The 18,170-nt window shown below is 41.6% G+C and overlaps 1 protein-coding gene across 2 annotated transcripts in view; it reads right to left on the reverse strand.

Moving 5' to 3' along the window:
* The window catches only part of HTT (huntingtin), a 143,502-nt gene that overhangs the window by 62,014 nt on the left and 63,318 nt on the right, over positions 1-18,170 (reverse strand). For both annotated transcript variants that reach the window (XM_084797780.1, XM_084797779.1), the window contains 5 exons: positions 16,742-16,944; positions 14,361-14,487; positions 13,115-13,242; positions 3,910-4,020; positions 358-435 (listed from right to left, as the gene is read on the reverse strand). In XM_084797780.1, the coding sequence (XP_084653906.1) occupies positions 358-435; positions 3,910-4,020; positions 13,115-13,242; positions 14,361-14,487; positions 16,742-16,944 (647 nt within the window). The remainder of the gene's footprint in view (positions 1-357; positions 436-3,909; positions 4,021-13,114; positions 13,243-14,360; positions 14,488-16,741; positions 16,945-18,170) is intronic.

Consider the following 18,170-nt stretch of genomic DNA (forward strand, 5'->3'; position numbering starts at 1 on the left):
GAAGTAAACACCCTCTAAGACTCTCCTTTCCCAGTGGCAAATCCAGCAGGAACATATGATGGAAGGTTTTGTTGTGAATCCCTGAATCAGCAAGTACCTCAGAAGACCCCACTGTGTGGTACCACTGTCCCTAGGATTCTCTGTGCTTCTAAGTGAAACTAGTACTTTAGACACAAGACCCCTGGGATGGGTGACAAAGGCAAAGCAGTGAGGACTAGTGCTGCTTTTTGACACTCTCTGCCTCCTCACAGTTCCAATCACAGAACAAGCAAGAGTGACAGCTAGGGGCACCCAGACCTTCCTAATACTACACTGGAGGAGTTAGCCTAGATCTCAAAGGACAGGAAATAAACTCACTTGTTGAACACAGACAGTTGCCATCATTGGTTCTCTACTAAAGCAGGATTTCAGGTATCCAAGGACCTCTTCAACACACTGTGAAAGGAAGAACACAACATTAAGTGACTCACAGGTGACCCATTACTGTTACCAATCAGAAACAAGACAGAGTCACAAGATACTCTTGTATCTACAGTTATGTGCAAACTGCTTTCTTGTACATTTATACACCCAATCTGTCACTCAATCATTTAGTAAATAATCAAATCCCTACATCCATCCCTGTTTTCAGACAGGCACTGTGAAGTGTGCAAAGGAGCTAAAAGTTCTGCATTTGTGGAGCCCCAAATACGATCAGCTGAACAGAATGCTTAAGGCACTGTGAGAGGCACTGCCAATGAGCTTCACTGCAGTCTGTACAGAATACTCAGTGTGCCACAGAAATGTTACTAGGTGCTACAAATATAGAGAAAGAATACAATTTCTGGCCTTCCAAGAGTTTCACAGTTGCAAGGAACCAGGTCACTACCACAGGCATCACTATACAATATAATACTAAGAGGTTTTAATTTCTGCATTTACTCTCTTCTGCCTGAAATGACTAAAAATGTATTTTAAAGAATCCAGCTTTGACATTGTAATTTTCAGACAGTGAACATCATCAGGCCATAAATATCAGTGATCCTGAAGGGTGAAAGACAAGCGAGGCCTCAGGATGGTCCTAGATAAGGGTCTTAAGAGCATCCCCAGGTTGTGGCACAACAAGGGGACATAAGCCAAGCTGAGGGGTAACAGTGAGCCCCCAAACCCCAAGAACACAACAGCTCACAGGATATGGTACCAAGAAGAGGAGTCATTCAAAGATCCCTGCAGATCGGGGGAGGGTGTTCCTTGAGTACTCCAAAGCCAACTGTAAGGGTGCTACCAAAGCCAAGGCCTGGGAATCAATCATCAGAAGAACTGAAGGAGTAGGCTGGCACTCCCACAAGGCTGGGCACAGCTCCCACTTTCACCACCACACAGGCACTGGGCAGAATGTTCAGTTTGGTTGATTTCTTTTAGAAGAGAAGAATAACGAAGCCCTATTTAGGTACCACAGCAATCCATCTGACAAGTTGTAAAAGCACGACCAGGAAGAGCAGCTGGTTTTCATTTAACAGCACTAGATTCCACAACATAGCTGAAGACAACATAACAAAACACAGAAATACCCAGCATTCAACAGGAAACTTCACAATGTCAAGCATCTAGTTGAATATTAGCAGTCAAGAAAGAAAAACAGTAAAACCTAAACAATATCAAAGATAAACATAATCAATTAGCCAAAAACCTATAATGGAGATTTTAGAGTTTAGCGAAGTGCATTAAATCAGTTATCACAACTGTATTTTAAAAATTAAATATAGGTACAAATGGGACATCTATATTATACACCTTTCCCGAGGTAAAAACAGTAAAACCCAAACAATATCAAAGATAAACATAATCAATTAGCCAAAAACCTATAATGGAGATTTTAGAGTTTAATGAAGTGCATTAAATCAGTTATCACAACTGTATTTTAAAAATTAAATATAGGCACAAATGGGACATCTATATTATACACCTTTCCTGAGGTTCAGAGACCATCTCAGAACAAGGGGCAGAATGATTATAAGAACCAGAGGTCAGAGAGTGAAGCAATGTTTTCTTGACATGAACTGCCCCACCCCTAACTGAGGAGCTATAGACAGTTGATGGCTTCTGAAGGAGGAAGAACCAGGTTTTTTTTTTTTTTAAAGAGCATAGAGCCTTCTTGGTTTGCCACACTCTGGTGGATGGTCTCACACTGAGAAATATATGAACAACACAAAATGAAATTGACGAATGCTTACATTAAAAAGGGGAGGACATAAGGAGTAGAGGGGCTGGGTAAAAAGGGTGGGGGAGAATATAAGAGGAGGTATATGGGGCAGTTGGGAGTGAAGATGATCAAAATACATTGCATGACCATTTCAAAAAATTAACAAAAGTATTTATTTAAAACAGTGAAGTAGGGGCTCCGTGGTTAAAAGCACTTGTTGCATAATCATGAGGGGCAGAATTCAGATCCCAGAACCCAATATAATAAGCTGGGTAACTTGTGCACACCCATAACCCTCCAAGGAGAGAAGAGATAAGACTGCTGGACTTGCTGGCTTCCAGCACAGTAGAAAAAAATGGAGTGTCCAATTTAGGGAAAGACTCCATCTCCTATATGGACAGGTGCATACACACCTAACGTGCATAAGCGCGTGCGCGCGTGCACCCACCCACACACACACACACACACACACACACACACAAAGAAATAATAAACAAATAGTTTTTAAGTTAAATAAAGATAGGAGATTTAAAGAGCTAGAAATCAAGCTTCTAGTGATAAAGACTATCACATTAATGATGAAAGATACAATGGCTGGGACGTCATAGTAAAACAGAGGTGGGGAAAGAAAAGCTTAGAGAACCTAAAGACTGTAATAGAAACTACAAGAGAAAAAGGAGATCAAGTGATTAAAAACAAACAATTAAACCTAAAAAGATGGGTTGGAAAGACAGCTATGAGCAGATGCTGTGTACAGGGGACCTGAGTTGGGTTCCTAGCACCCACATTAGGTGGTTAACAACCACTTTCAACTCGGGCTTCAGAAGCCCTGGCCGCCTCTTCTGAAGTCTGTCAACACCTACACTCACATGTACATATTCACACACGGATAGACACATAATTAAAAATGATAAAAATAATGAAATTAGAAAAATAAAACCTAAATTGTTAAAAGAGGAACAGTAAGCTAAGGACAATTTTAAGCAACCAAATATGGGTTTTTAGAAGTTAATTATAAGATCCTTAAGACAGGATGAAGAAAATGGTTAGAAAAATATTTAAGGAAGTAGTTTCAATTTTTCTAAACTGTGGAAAACTATAAAGCCCCAGATCCTAAGAAACTTAGCAAATCCAAGTTTAAGAAACGTAGCTCAAAAATAAATAAATTAATTTAAAAAAGAAAAAAGAAAAAGAAAAAGAAAAAAAGAAAGAAAGAAAGAAAGAAAGAAACATAGCTGAGGCCGGGCATGATAGCTCACTCCTGTAATTCCAGCACTTGGGAGGCAGAGGCAGGTATATCTCTATGAGTTCGAGGCCAGCCTAATCTACAAAGCAAGTCCAGAGCAGCTAAGTCTATACAGGGAAACCCTGTCTTGAAAAACCAAAGGAAGGAAGGAAGGCAGGCAGGCAGGCAGGCAGGCAGCTGAACGGGAAGGCACATCATAATAAAATCACTTAAACTAGTATAAAGTCTTGAGAGAAGTCAGAGGTAAACACAATACAGAACAGTAGGACATATGTGCAGTGTATTATGTGTATATATATATATGTATATAACATATATACATATATACATGTATATGTATATAATATGTGTATTATATATAATGCAAGCAAAACTCACACAATACATTTCAATTATACATAAAAATTAGTGTAGAATAACAAGACTCAGTGTCATCAGAGGTACTCTAACTCAGGTCAAGGAAAAGAGACCAGACACAAACCTTTCCAATGTCCTGCAGTGTTGCCAGCTCTAGAATCTGAGAGAGGACGTCCAAGGCCGAGCGCAGGAACCCCCCAAACTTTTCAGTGCTGTTCTGAAGATCTAAGGTGACCTTGGCAAGGTGGAAGGAGAGAGGACACGGTTACTGGACCACCGAAGTCTGGTTATCTACAACAAAGGCACAAATGCCATCCGCTGCGGTGCTGACCTAGACTCTCACCATCCCAGGGGGCCTGACCACTGTCAATTTTACATACAGCCAAATTAGTCTTACAATGATTCATATTCTAAAAGCTTTGGCCTAACAGTTCTCCAGTTTCTACAAATGAGGGGACTGGTTATATAAAGAACCAGCAGCAAAAACATTACAACAGAAGAGAATCTTGCCACTGAACTAAAACCTACTTACCTACGATGAAAGGGAATACTGGAAAAGTGCAGGAAAGAGACAGGAAATGAGATCGTTTCCCAGCTTCTCTCGAGACTATGGAAGTCATTTCTGCCCTAGTAGGCATTTTTGGCCATTGACACATGTGATAAAATACTCACCTAAACTATGGCTCTACCTAAGGTCAGACCAAGTCTCTTTCTTTCTGCCATCCACTCTCTTCATCTGCCTTTAGCAATTTAACATGTGGTGTCAATGGGAAATCTGAGCTCTAAAACTTTATTACTAAAGTATACAGCTTCTTTTATCTCAGGATTTATAAGACCATTATGTAAACTTTCTATATGTCAGGGTTTATAAGTTCATTAAATATGGTTTTAAAAGGCTATAAAATTCCAAACAAAGAAAAGTTAGCTTATAATGGGTAACAAAAAAGTTTACTACTTAAAAGCCTATCTACAGATAATCTTATTTTGCTATAGATTATCTTGAAACTTGGTTCAGCTCTTGCTTATGAAAGAGTGTGTGCTGATGGGCTCACTTGCCACCATACTGGTTGGTGACATCTTTGGGTGGAAGCACGCCATGTGACCTTGGTTAAGATGACTGCATGGTGTCCCTCTGCTTACCACTGTATCTTCCTTCATAGACTAAGGAGGCAATATTAGGCTTCCAAGATAATTTATTTTAAAACTGGGTCATACAAAACCTGTGATATATTTGCTATCTTTGTTACTCTATAGCTATCTAGAGAAACTGAGTCATATAAAAAACAACTGTTATATTGTAAAAATACATTATCAAAGGCCAGTCTCTGTGGACTATATTCATGGTTTAAGATTTACTTGATACTAAAAAATCTTTAATTCAAGAATTATAGTTTTTAAGGTTCAAACTTACTAGGAATAAAATTATTAAACCCTAATCCAAGAGTTGCTAGCTTATTGTAAGCTATTAAAGATAACTAAGATATACACGTTAATGGTCAGTCATCTTATAAATGATCAAATTACATTATGTGCCCAGAAGTATGTTTGTCATCATGCCAAGTACAACTGCAACTAAACCAATTTACAGGGGCAAAGTTAGAGGGAGAAACCAACTTTTCGTTTGTTTGTTTTTCTTGTTTTTTTTAGACAGGGTTTCTCTGGGTAGCCTTGCCTGTCTCACTTTATAGACCAGGCTGGCTGGGAACTCACAGTGATCCGTCTGCCTCTGCCTCCCAACTGCTGGGATTAAAGGCGTGCGCCTCCACTGCCCAGCTAGTACAATCTTAAATGCAAGAATATGTTGCAAGTTGGGACTGTTCATCAAGCTGAGGTTTATTAGGGCAGCAGTTCCTTGCCTGCTCTTTGTTTTCTTAATATTTATTTATTTACTTGGGTTTGGGTTTTTTGGTTTTTTTTTTGAGACAGGGTTTCTCAGTGTAGCCCTGGCTGTCCTAGAACTCACTCTGTAGATCAAGCTGTACTTGAACTCAGATCAGCCTGCCTCTGCTTCCTAAGTGCTGGGATTAAAGCTGTATGCCCACCACCATGCAGCTTGAGTTAGTTTGTTTTCTGTGTATGTTGTCAACATTAAGCTTATAATAGATAACACAAAACAAGTTTAAAATAAACTTAAAGTGTTTAATGTAGTATACTATTCAATATCAGGTATATAAAAATTGGTAATGAAAATTGAATGCTTAAGTAAAATGGTTTAAATTTACAATACACTGGCAACACACACACACCCTCCCCCTTCCCCATTCAAGAAGTCCCTTGAACTCTTTTTCTCTAGAGCCATTCCCTCAGTCTCCTCCCTAGCACTGCAACACCAGCTGCAGCCTCCCTTCCTCCTGTCCCCATCTCTTGTGGATCTCACCAACCATCCACTCCTGACCTCCCTTTGCTCATTGCATCCTAGCCTCCAACAACAGCAAGCAACACATAGCGATCACACTCTGAAAGTCCAGAGAGGAAACAGAAACCAAGGGACAAAACACCCACCCAACAAATGCAAACCCAGAAATCAGCACCAAGACCTATAATCACCCAAATCCAGATGCCTAGATGCCAATGTTAAGAACACAATCAACAACAGCCAGGATAATAAATTTCTGATAGAGCCCAGCCATCCCACCACAGCAGGCCCTGACTATTCCAACATACCTGATAGAGTCCAGCCACCCCACCACAGCAGGCCCTGAATATTCCAACATACCTGATAGAGCCCAGCCACTGCACCACAGCAGGCCCTGAATAGTCCAACATACCTGATAGAGCCCAGCCACCCCACCACAGCAGGCCCTGAATATTCCAACATACCTGATAGAGCCCAGCCACTGCACCACAGCAGGCCCTGAATAGTCCAACATACCTGATAGAGCCCAGCCACCCCACCACAGCAGGCCCTGAATAGTCCAACATACCTGATAGAGCCCAGCCACCGCACCACAGCAGGCCCTGAATAGTCCAACATACCTGATAGAGTCCAGCCACCCCACCACAGCAGGCCCTGAATAGTCCAACATACCTGATAGAGCCCAGCCACTGCACCACAGCAGGCCCTGAATAGTCCAACATACCTGATAGAGCCCAGCCACCCCACCACAGCAGGCCCTGAATAGTCCAACATACCTGATAGAGCCCAGCCACCCCACCACAGCAGGCTCTGAATAGTCCAACATACCTGATAGAGCCCAGCCACCGCACCACAGCAGGCCCTGAATAGTCCAACATACCTGAAGCCCAGGAAAGAGACCTTCAAACCAACTATATAATGGTAACAGAGGTCCTTAAAGAGGAAACAAAAAAGTCCCTTAAAGAAAGCCAAGAAAGCAAAACAGCTGAAGGAAATGAATAAAACTGTTCAAGATATGAAAATGTAAATAGAAACAATAAAGAAAACAGAAATTCTAGAAATCAAAAATTTAGGAATTTGAACAGGAACTACAAGGGCAAGCGTCATCAACAGAATCCACAAGATGGGAGAAAGAAGATATGATAGAATAAATAGATACATCAGTCAAAAACTGTTAAATATCAATTTTTCCTGACACAAAACATCCAGGAAGTCTGAGATACTAGGAAAAAACCAAATCAAAGGATAATAAGAAGAGAGGAGGGAAGCCAGGCTTGCTGGTGAATGCCTACAATCCCAGCACCAGGGCAGCAGAGGCAGGCAGATCTCTGTGAGTTTGTGGCCGGCCTGGGTCTAGCAGCCAAGGCTATACAGAGAAATTCTGTCTGGGGAAAAAAAAAAAGAAGAGGAGAAGAAGGAAAAAGAAAAGAAGAAGAAAGAGGAGGAGGAGGAAGTCGTGGTGGTGGTGGTGGTAGTGGTGAAGGGAGAAGAAACCAAGCCCAAAGGCCCAGGAAATATTTTCAACAAAATCATAAAGTAAAAAATTTCCAGCCTAAAGAAGAAGATGCATATAAAGGTACAAGGAGAATACAGAACACCAAACAGATTGGACCTGAAAAGAAATTTCTCCAAAATTGACCATATACTTGGGCAGAAAGAAGGTCTCCACAGACACAAGAAAACTGAACTAACTTCCTGTGTCCTATCAGACCACCACGGATTAAGGCTGGATATCAACAACAGAAACAAGAGAAGGCTTACAAACTCATGGAAACTGAACTCTATTGAATGAAAAATGAGTCAAGACAGAAATAAAGAAATTAAAGACTTCCTAGAATTCAATGAAAATGAATACACAGCACACACAAACTTATGAGACACAATGAAAGCAGTGCTAAGAGGAACGGTCATAGCAGTAAGTGCCTACATATAAAAACTGGAGCCAGGTGGTGGTGCTGCAGGCCTTTAATCTCAGCACTCTGGAGACAGTGTGCTGTGAGTTTGAGGCCAGCCTGGTCTACAGAGTGAGTTTCAGGACAGCCAGGGCTACTCAGAGAAACCCTGTGTCAAAAATTAAAAAAAAAAAAAAAAAAAAAAAAAAAAGAGAGAGAGAGATAGAAAATAAATAAAATAAAATTTGGAGAGACCTTATACTAGCAACTTAACAGCACATCTGAAATCTCTACAACAAAAAGAAGTCAGCACATCCAAGAAGAGTAAAAGGAAAAAAATAATCAAAATGAGGGCTAAGACTAATAAATTAGAAACAAGGAGAACAGTACAAAGAATCAATGAAAAAGCCAAAAATACACACTGGAGAAAAAGACAGCATCTTCAACAAACGGTGCTGGTCAAAGTGAACATCTGCATGTAGAAGAATGCAAATAGATTCATACTTATCACCCTTTACAAACCTCAAGTCCAAGGGGATCAAAGACCTCAACATAAAGCCAGATACACTAAATCTGAATAAAGAGAAAAGTGGAGAATAGCCTCAAGACCCAGCTATCTCACTCTTGGGCATCCTTGTTCTTGCTCATCTTGCTCAACTATATTCATTGTATCTTTATTCATGATAGCCAAAAGCTAGAAACAACCTAGATGTCCCTCAACCAAAGAATGGATAAAGAAACTGTGGCAAATTTACACAATGGAGTATTACTGAACTATTAAAAAAAAGTGACATCATGAAATTTGCAGGGAAATGACTGAAACTGGGGAAAAAAAACTATCATGAGTGAGGTAACCCAGATTCAAAAAGATAAATATGGTATGTATTCACTTATAAGGTGATATTAGCTGTTAAGTAAACGATGACCAAGCTACAATCTGCAGGCCCAGAGAGGTTAGGTATAAAAAAAAAAAAAAAAAGGAGATCTCTAGAAGGGATGCATGGCTCTCCCTGGGAAGGTCAAACAGAATAGATTTTTCAGGTGGACTATGGGTGGGGGTGGGAGGAGGAGGGAATGGGGTTGGAGATAGATAGAGGGAGAGGGTGTAGGGAGAGACAGCTAGATTTGGGGGGCATTTGGTGAGCAGTGTGGAAACCTAGTACAGTGGAAACTTCCTGGAATCTACGAGAGCGATGCTAGTGAGGACTCCTAGTAATGGGGGAATACAGAATCTGAACTGGCCATCTCTTATAGCCAGGCAAAGCTTCCAGTGGTGAGAATGAGTTGTGTTGTTGGCCCAAGGGGTCCCATGGAGATCCCCAATCAACCCAGACTGATGCTAGGACAGAGGATTTCTCTCCACCAACTGATAGCAAGGCCCGTTGCCTAGGACAACATCCACAAAGCTCATTGAATGTAGAGAGGTCTAGCTGGTGCATGCGTGGACCCTTCACCGCTATGTTCCAGAGTACCTTTGGCAGGGAAGGTACTCTTCAGGCTACTGAAAGAGAAATGTGGACACCAATCAAGCCCCAAATCTTTGACCTATGATCTGTCCTGCTCGCATCATGTGCTGGAACAATAGTGACAAAGAACTTGTGGGAGTGGCCAAGCAATGTTCCATTTAATTTGGGGCTCACTCCACAAGAGACAGCCCATGCAGGACACTGTTTGGATGGCCAGGAACTGGAGACTGGATATCCTAGAGTTGTAGGGTAGAACCAAAAACAAGTCTTTACAGAAAAAATAAATCCATAAAATGATTCCTAATGATATTCTGCTATATTCACAGGTTGGTGCAATCTAATCTGGTCCAGTCATCAGAGAAGCTTTCCCTGGCAGCAGATGGGAGTGGATGAAAGATCCACAGCCAGACCTTATGTGGAGAGAGTCTAAATTGGAGGTCTCCATGGGGTCCCTCCCCTCAGTGCTCAGAATCCCAAGGAAGAAGGGGTAGAAAAACTGTAGAAGACAGTGGCTGGAGGACACCAGAACATGGCCACTGAATCTACTAAGCATGGGACATATGTGCTCACAAAACTGAAGCGGTAAGCACAGAGCCTGCAGGAGTCTGCACCAGGCCCTTTGTGTGTATATTACGGCTATTACCTTAGTGTTTTTGTGGGACTCCTAGCTGTGGTGGCGGGTATGTCTTTGACTCTTTAGCCTGCTCTTGGGACTCTTTTTCTCTTGTTGGGTTGCCTTGTCCAGCCTCACTGTGAGAGCTTTTACTTTGTCTTACTGTATTTGTTTTGTTTTATTTGGTTGTTTTCTCCAAGGCCTGCTCTCTTCTAAAGGGAGAAAGAGGGGGAGTGGATCCGAGGGTAAGGGGAGGTGTGAGAGAACTAAGAGGAGTGGAGAGAGGGGAAACTGAGGTTGGGATGTATTATATGAGAGAAGAATCTACTTTCAACAAAATTAAACAAACACACACAATTCTATAGATATAAATTCAAACACAATTGGCATAAAATTTATGAACTTCTCATAATTAAAATCCTACTTCATGCATAACTCTCTGCAAATTATTTCACTATTTTCTTATTTTGTTAATTAAAACTAACCTGTAGTCATTGACACAGGAAATCTATTAGTTGTACATTTATATGTTTTTACTTAATTTGAGAGTATCTGTACATATAAATATCATTAAAGTATCATTGATATTTATTTAAAAAAAAAAAAAAAAAAAGAAGCAGCAGCAGCAGCAGTTGTTCCCTTGGGTGGAACACAAATCTTCCAACCTGACTAAGTGGCATGCTAGCTAGCCCCATTACAGGACAAGGCTATGGGAAGTAAGCCCTGCCAAAAGGCTGCTGCTTCTGTCTCCAGTTAGATACGGCTGTGAAAGTTTGACCAGCTTCAACAATGTAGCTCCAATCAGAAAAAATAAAATTAAATAATAAAAACTCCTCCTTATCTAAAGATGAATTACTCCTCATATCTCATACGACAAGGGGTAGATTTTCTTGCCTAGCAGAGGATCTTAAGGAATTTTCACCCACATTCTAAACCTCTCAAATGACAGAAAGGCTAATTGCAATTACACTGCCCTCAGCATCTCCAGAACTGACATAGGATGATGCTGTGGACAGGGAAGCCTGTGACTGATGTGAGACCTGCATGCTAGCTCAACCGCCATGTCCTCAATTCTTCCTCTCAGCAAAGGCTACTTTCAGGGTCCACACCCTAACTGCCATGTTCCTTCATTAAAGGAGGATGCCAGATACTCTGTCATCAAACTCACAGCTTTGGAAAGCTATTCAGAGCATCCAAGCCGTGTCTTTGACAGTTGGTTGTTCATCTGTAGAGTCAGTGAATTATTGTATTAAGCAATCTCTCAGGCCTTTATATTCTTCAGGAGGAGATACCTGACTTAGATGAAGTCTCCTCTAACCTGGGCTCAGCTGTAGTGCTACTCAAAACACATGAACTGGACTGGAGAGATGGCTCAGAGATTAAGAGCATTGCCTGCTCTTCCAGAGGTCCTGTGTTCAAGTCCCAGCAACCACATGGTGGCTCTCAACCATCTATAATGAGATCTGGTGTCCTCTTCAGGTGTGCAGGTGTACATGCAGGCAAAACACTGTACACATAATAAATAAATAAATCTTTTTTTAAAAACCCAAAAAACAAAACACAAAAACTGAAGAATTAAAAAAAATGGAACCAGAGAGCAAAGGAGCAGAAACCTGAGGTATCGGGGAAGCCAAAATTAAAAGCAAATACCAGTGGGTTCAGGAACAAAGAGAGCCAACAGGGGCACGCACCCTGGGAGCATGGGATGATGAAGGCAGAGACAGGCAGAAACTTTGCATGAGACCTCCTCCAACGTGGGCTGACAGCACATAAACAGAAGCTCTAGATACTATCTGTAGTTCTCAAAAAGGAAGCTGTGTATCTGGGAAACAATTCTCAAGAAATGCCAAGGCTATGTGAATAAGTGATAAAGTTCTTTTATAGATTTCTGAGGTAAGGAAACAAATTTTAAGAAACAGAAAGATACCCTGTGCTCAAAACGGCCACCTTAGCTTAACATACACTTAAACTGGATCTGCCTGTGGGAAGCCACACAGTGGACATGATCCTAATGAGAAATAATCTCCATGTTTTTTTTAATTAAAGAGGTTATTCTAATTTCCACATGTAAAAGCAGACAATATCTAGAAAATTCTAAAGAAGAATGGGAGTTATAGCAGAAACCACAATAATTTTTAAAAGTGCTTCTACAGCTGGGCAAGGTGGCATGAATCTTTAGCCCCAGCACTTGGGAGGCAGAGGCAGGCTGATTGCAAGGGGCTTGAGATCCTGAGGTTGAAGATCAGTTCTAGTCAAGCCAGAGCTACATAGCTAAGACCCCAGTCTCAAAATTAATTAATTAATAGATGAGTGACCAACTGGTATAACAAAAACATAAGTGAAACTGAACAATCTGAGAGTTTAACATTTGATAAAGATAGGATTTCAAGTCAATAAGGATAAACTACAAATTATTCATCAATGCTAGAATAATTAGGAAAAGAAAAAAAGAAGAAGAAGAATGAAAACCTAGACACCATCATCCAGAGGCTGCTGCAAAGCTGAATCGGGGCCATCTGGCAAAATAGACCCTACATTGATAGAAAACTCCCTAGCTGACAAGGGCCATGTACAGATACCCAGGTTATAGGTCTACAGTGAACATGTGCTTTTCTCCTGAGGCTACAGTTTTGGTTTGTGGTAGGAAGTTGCACTACATTCTGAGGCTCACAAAAGGAGCAGACACATAAAACCTGTTGCTTGGCTGTGTGTCTTCAGGACACTGCAGTGATGACCCTTACCTATGAACAGGACTATGTGCTGAGCCCCAGGAATCCATAAGACATGTCTCTGAAGCCAATGTATTCTTGGAAAGTCAATAAACAACACCCAGAGAACACAGATCACAATATTTATAAAGCTATCATGAAGCAAGCTGCAAGACAAACTTGCAAAACATAAGTCCAATATCACAAGGCTTCTTTCTATGAAATCATGCACATGGGTACATGGACATGCAACCCACTGGGAATACGTGCTCAGAAATAAGCAGGGTGCAGTACCTTATAGTTGGCATGAGTGGCTTTCAGGACATCATGCAGTTTGAGGTAGGAAGGGAGATGGTAGAAACTCCCCAGTGAAGAAGATTTACTTGCTGTGACAGGTCCTGAGGTGTCTGATTGTCGAGAGGCTTAGGAAAACAAACAAACAAACAAACAAACAAGATCCAAAAATTAAACTTCTAGATTCAAAGAAAAAGCTTTCCAAGTTTAACAGCAAGTACTGCAATCATGACTTTTCAAAATGGTCTAGCAGAAACATTCAAGTCTGCAGCTTTTAAACAGGTAAGTAAATCCTCCTGTGCTACTATAGCCAATCCTTAGAAAGAACATCTTTTAAGATTTCATAGTTAGGCCAGGCGTGGTGGTGCCCGCCTTTAATCACAGCACTTGGGAGGCAGAGGCAGGTGGATCGACCTGAGTTTGAGGCCAGCCTGGTCTACAAAGGGAGTCTAGGACAGCCAAGACTACACAGAGAAACCCTGTCTCAAAAAGATTTCATAGTTAGTTGAAGGATACAGAACATTCAAAGTACCTTTAAGAGACCTATTGTACTGTCCTGCTACAAGGTTAACAACCTATCAAATACATGAAATCACCAGGGAAGCTGGGCATGGTGGCACACGCATTTAACCCCAGCACTCGAGAGGCAGAGGCAGGCGGATCGCTGTGAGTTCGAGGCCAGCCTGGTCTACAAAGTGAGTCCAGGACAGCCAGAGCTACACAGAGAAACCCTGTCTTGAAAAACAAAGAAAGAAAGAAAATCATCAGGGAAAATTTAAAGCTTTCTCACCTACCAAAAAAGGCAAATACTAAGCTAAAGCATACATGAGGCTTACATACATAAGCCAAACTGGCCTCAAACTCTCAATCCACTAGCCTCAGCCTCCTGAGTGGTTGGATTAAAGATGTATCGTATTTGGCTTCCACTGTCTTGTTCCCTTTCCCAAACACAAATTCTCCATTTCCCTTATCAGAATTCCTCTTACTACTACCACCCACATCTATTCCTAGCCACGTTTGCCCCTTTAGTGAAAGTTCAGAGTCCTCCCCTGCAAGTAGGAGAGAAGGAATTAAGCAGGCTCCTTGCTATAGATTCAGTCTCTACAGTAAAGTGAGTTACTCACACAGGCACTTATGAGCACCCAGAGAACCGTTCCCTGATTATACAGCTATGGAACAGCTTTCCATAAGGTAACACACTTCTGCAGCACAGGCAGGCCCCTGCCCTCCACAAACTGCTTCCTACCTGCGCTGGTCTCACCACCTTTCTTGGGACTCATTGGAGCAGACGCTTGTTCTCCTGGTTCTTTCTCCTTCCCTTTCCGTCGAATAGGACTTAGAGAAGGGGGGTTTGTTAGAGAAGGCAAAGCTGCCTAAAATGGAAAACAAAAATATAATGTGGTAAGGTGGTAGGAACCAAAACCTAAAACTACAATACCCAGTTCCACTATATATTGGGAGGTACTAGCCCAGGCAACTCTTGGCCTTTGAGCTCATATTATAAAGTCAGAGGCTAGGGAGATAATTCTACCTTCACCCACACAACTGCACATGGCAGGTACGACTCTGCACTTCCTCACACCATCATTGAGAATGGGCTGGAGAAGGGAGGGCCTCCAGGGAATTAAAAGGACCTAAAGTGACTGGCACCCCTAATCCTGTCCCCTCAAATAGCAGGCAATCAGGATATTTTATGTGAACCATCACATGAGTAAGCAAAATGCAACATTTGAAATTTCATTTTTCAAGTGGGGGACACAGAGTTCTGAATAAAGCCACCGCCACCTGTTCAACGTCACAGCTAAAACCCTACAAGTCAACAACACAGATATGGCCAAAGCTCTCCAATAAGCAACCTCAAGATTATATGGGACAATGAAGCTCCTACACACAGAGGAAAGATGACACAGAAGAGTAGAGACAGTATAAGACACAGGCACATCAGGTGTTTGCTCTGCTCCTCACTACCTTCCTGGCCTCAGCAAACGGCAGCCTGCTCACTGCTGTGCCCCCGCCCTATTCATCTGTTGGAATCAAGAAGATGCAATAGAGCGGGGGCCTCTCTCAAGTGAAATGAGGCCATGGTGGCAGGATCCTCGTAAATAGGATCAGTGAGCCTATGAAAAGAGACTCCAGAAATTCCCTTACCCCATCCACCATGAGAAGGCCCGACTTGACCAGGGACCAAATCTGTCAGTGCCTTGATCTTAAAATTCTCAGCTTTTACAACTGAGAGAAATAAATAGCACAGAAACTGTTATGATGGTGACCCATAGGTGAGTCACTATGCATCTCTGACCTTATCTATAAAGACAGCAGCATATCAGGACAAATGGCTGCAGTCAGACAGTGTGCTGAAAGAAGCAGGAAATCTGCAGAGGGCAGGCGGGAAACTACAAAACTGAAGAACCTTTTGGTGGAAAGAACCTGTTACAAAGCCACCAAGTGTATGAAGCCATCAGCAGAACTGTCCAGGAGAAGCACACCCAGAGAGAAAAAGCAGAGTAATAGCTGTCTAGTGCTAGGGGCATAGATGGATATCGGAGTCACAGTTACAGGGTTGACGGTAGTGATGGCCACACAACTTTGCTGTATAACTAAAATAATCATAATAATAATTTAGATGGTGACTCACATTCTAATCCCAGTACCTGGGAGGCGGAGTTGAGTCAGAGACCAGTCTGAGATATATTTTAAGTTCCACGGCAGTTGGCCTACAGCATAAAACCCAGCCTCAAAGAACAAAATTAAACTATACACTTGAATTTTATGGAATGTGAATTATCTCATTAATATGATTTCCAAACACAGGCCAGTACAGTAATTCAGGAAGATGCACCAGTTTACACCAGAATCCAGAGAAGAGGAGGTATGTATTAATGAACATGCACACTAACAGTGGGCAGGGAAAGCTGAACCAGCCACTGCAGGATGCAGAAAGAAACACAAGAAGCCATATCACTAGGGTATAAAGTAGCCCAGAGAAGAGCAGGAAGGTTGCCAAAGTACCTGTAAAACTGAAATGATTGAGCCAGGCGTGGTGGCGCACGCCTTTAATTCCAGCACTTGGGAGGTAGAGGCAGGTGGATCGCTGTGAGTTTGAGCCCAGCCTGGTCTACAAAGAGAGTCCAGGACAGCCAAGGCTACACAGAGAGACCCTGTCTCAAAAAACCAAACCAAACCAAAACCTGAAATGATTGACCATGGCAGGAAGTACTCTGAAAGGTGGTATCAGAAACCAGATAGACTAGAGTTAAAGCATGGAAGGCTCAAGTAGGGGGACATGGGCCTGTCAGAAAGAGCTGAAGACCTCAACACAAAGGTCCATGTCTGAGCAGAAGGAAGGACTAGGTTGGTAGGATGACTCTTCAAAGGCTTTATAGTGATGAGGAAAAGAGCAAGTGAAAGATGCTGGGAGATTAAGGGGGAATCACCACTTCTGAGCCTCATGGCTGACACACACACAAAAGCAAAATAACTACATTTTTTATGTTAAATACAATGTCTGGATAAGTTATTTTCTTTACTTATAGCAAGAAATAGGGAAGGAACAGACTACCAACATGGATGTTCAGGAAATCCAGTCACTTGGCAGATGATAATGGCTGTCTCCAAGTAAGGAGTTACCTTGATTGCTGGTCCAGGAGTCACATCATCCAAGACATGAGCACAGATATTGATCACCTTCAGCAGGTGGGAGAAAAGCTGCTCCACCATGGGCACCAGGGTCCGATCCCCAAGAGCAGGCCAGACTTCCTCCTGTCTGGTGGCTGCTGAGTTGGCTTCTTCTTCAGAGGTCCATGAACTTCTCAGAGACTTGGGGGCACTGGCTGTGACACAGGCACACACATTACTCCATCTCATATGTGTGAGGTGGGAAAATGATGTGACCTAAGTTTCTTACACTGATCTGTGCTAGCATACTGTTGAAACTCTGTATCTAAATAGAGGTCTCAAACTTACACAAAAGTGCTATTTGCCTCGCACATCCCAATTTTCCAAAAAGTCAGCACTATCCTTCAGCTACGGGATTGAGCCTCACAGCCAAGATGCAGCTAGAGACCAGGCCTGGGCACGCTGCCTCCATTATGCTCTTTCCACCTTCTTTTCTTTATTCCCAAAAGTGTACTCATGGTCCAGTTTTTTCCAGAACATCAACATAAACACTCAGAACCTCCCTACAATTCCAGCCTTAACTCGTCAGCTGAGTGGTCTCTATAGAATGCAAATCCACCGAGTCCCGTCCATAAATCGTATCAATAACAAACAGAACAAATCAATACTCAAAAGGAACTGGTCCCTACCCCCAAGTAGTTCAGTGGTTTCTGACCTGGTTTGCCACATTCTTTTTTTTCTCTCCTCCTCCCCCCCCTTTTTTTCCCACAATGTTAAACACAGCCTTTTATAGATGTAACTTTATTATCCATCCTTTACATATCTTATCCGTTTAAATTTGGTCCTGAAAATGTTTGAACTTTTATTATCCTCGTTGCTAACCACCTCTTACACTTTAATTTTTAAAACATCAAGTCTCAGTTGTCTCTTATTTAGTTCTAAAACATTTGATACTTCTTGCCTTAACAGTTTCAAAAACCACACACATAAAACTCTGTAATACAGTAGGCCAAGTTTCATCCTATTGCGAAGTTTACCCATACTATCTCTGCAATTCTACAGTTCTGTCATTTAAAATATGCCACTAAAATATCAACTTCTACATTTCAAGAACGATCTTTAGTAGTAACTTAAGTATATTTACAGTGGAGTTATTTCTGACAACATTTTTCAGAATATGGGACTATATATGTATATTTATACTTATGAGTCCAAAGTCTGATACTTTCTGTATATAACTGTAAAAAGTTTTGTGTAATTTTGTTCTCCCAAATTATTTAAAAATTATAAGTCAATAGTAAATCTTATTTTATTCTTTTTTTTTCTTTTTTTCTTTTTTCTTTCTTTTTTTTTTTTTGTGGGGGAGGAAAAGGAGTTTTCGAGACAGAGTTCCATAGCTGTCTTAGACTTGCTCTGTAGACCAGGCTGGCCTCAAATTCAC

The sequence above is a fragment of the Acomys minous genome (assembly GCF_964271855.1).
Source record: "Acomys minous genome assembly, chromosome: 10".
Classification (NCBI taxonomy): Eukaryota; Metazoa; Chordata; class Mammalia; order Rodentia; family Muridae; genus Acomys; species Acomys minous.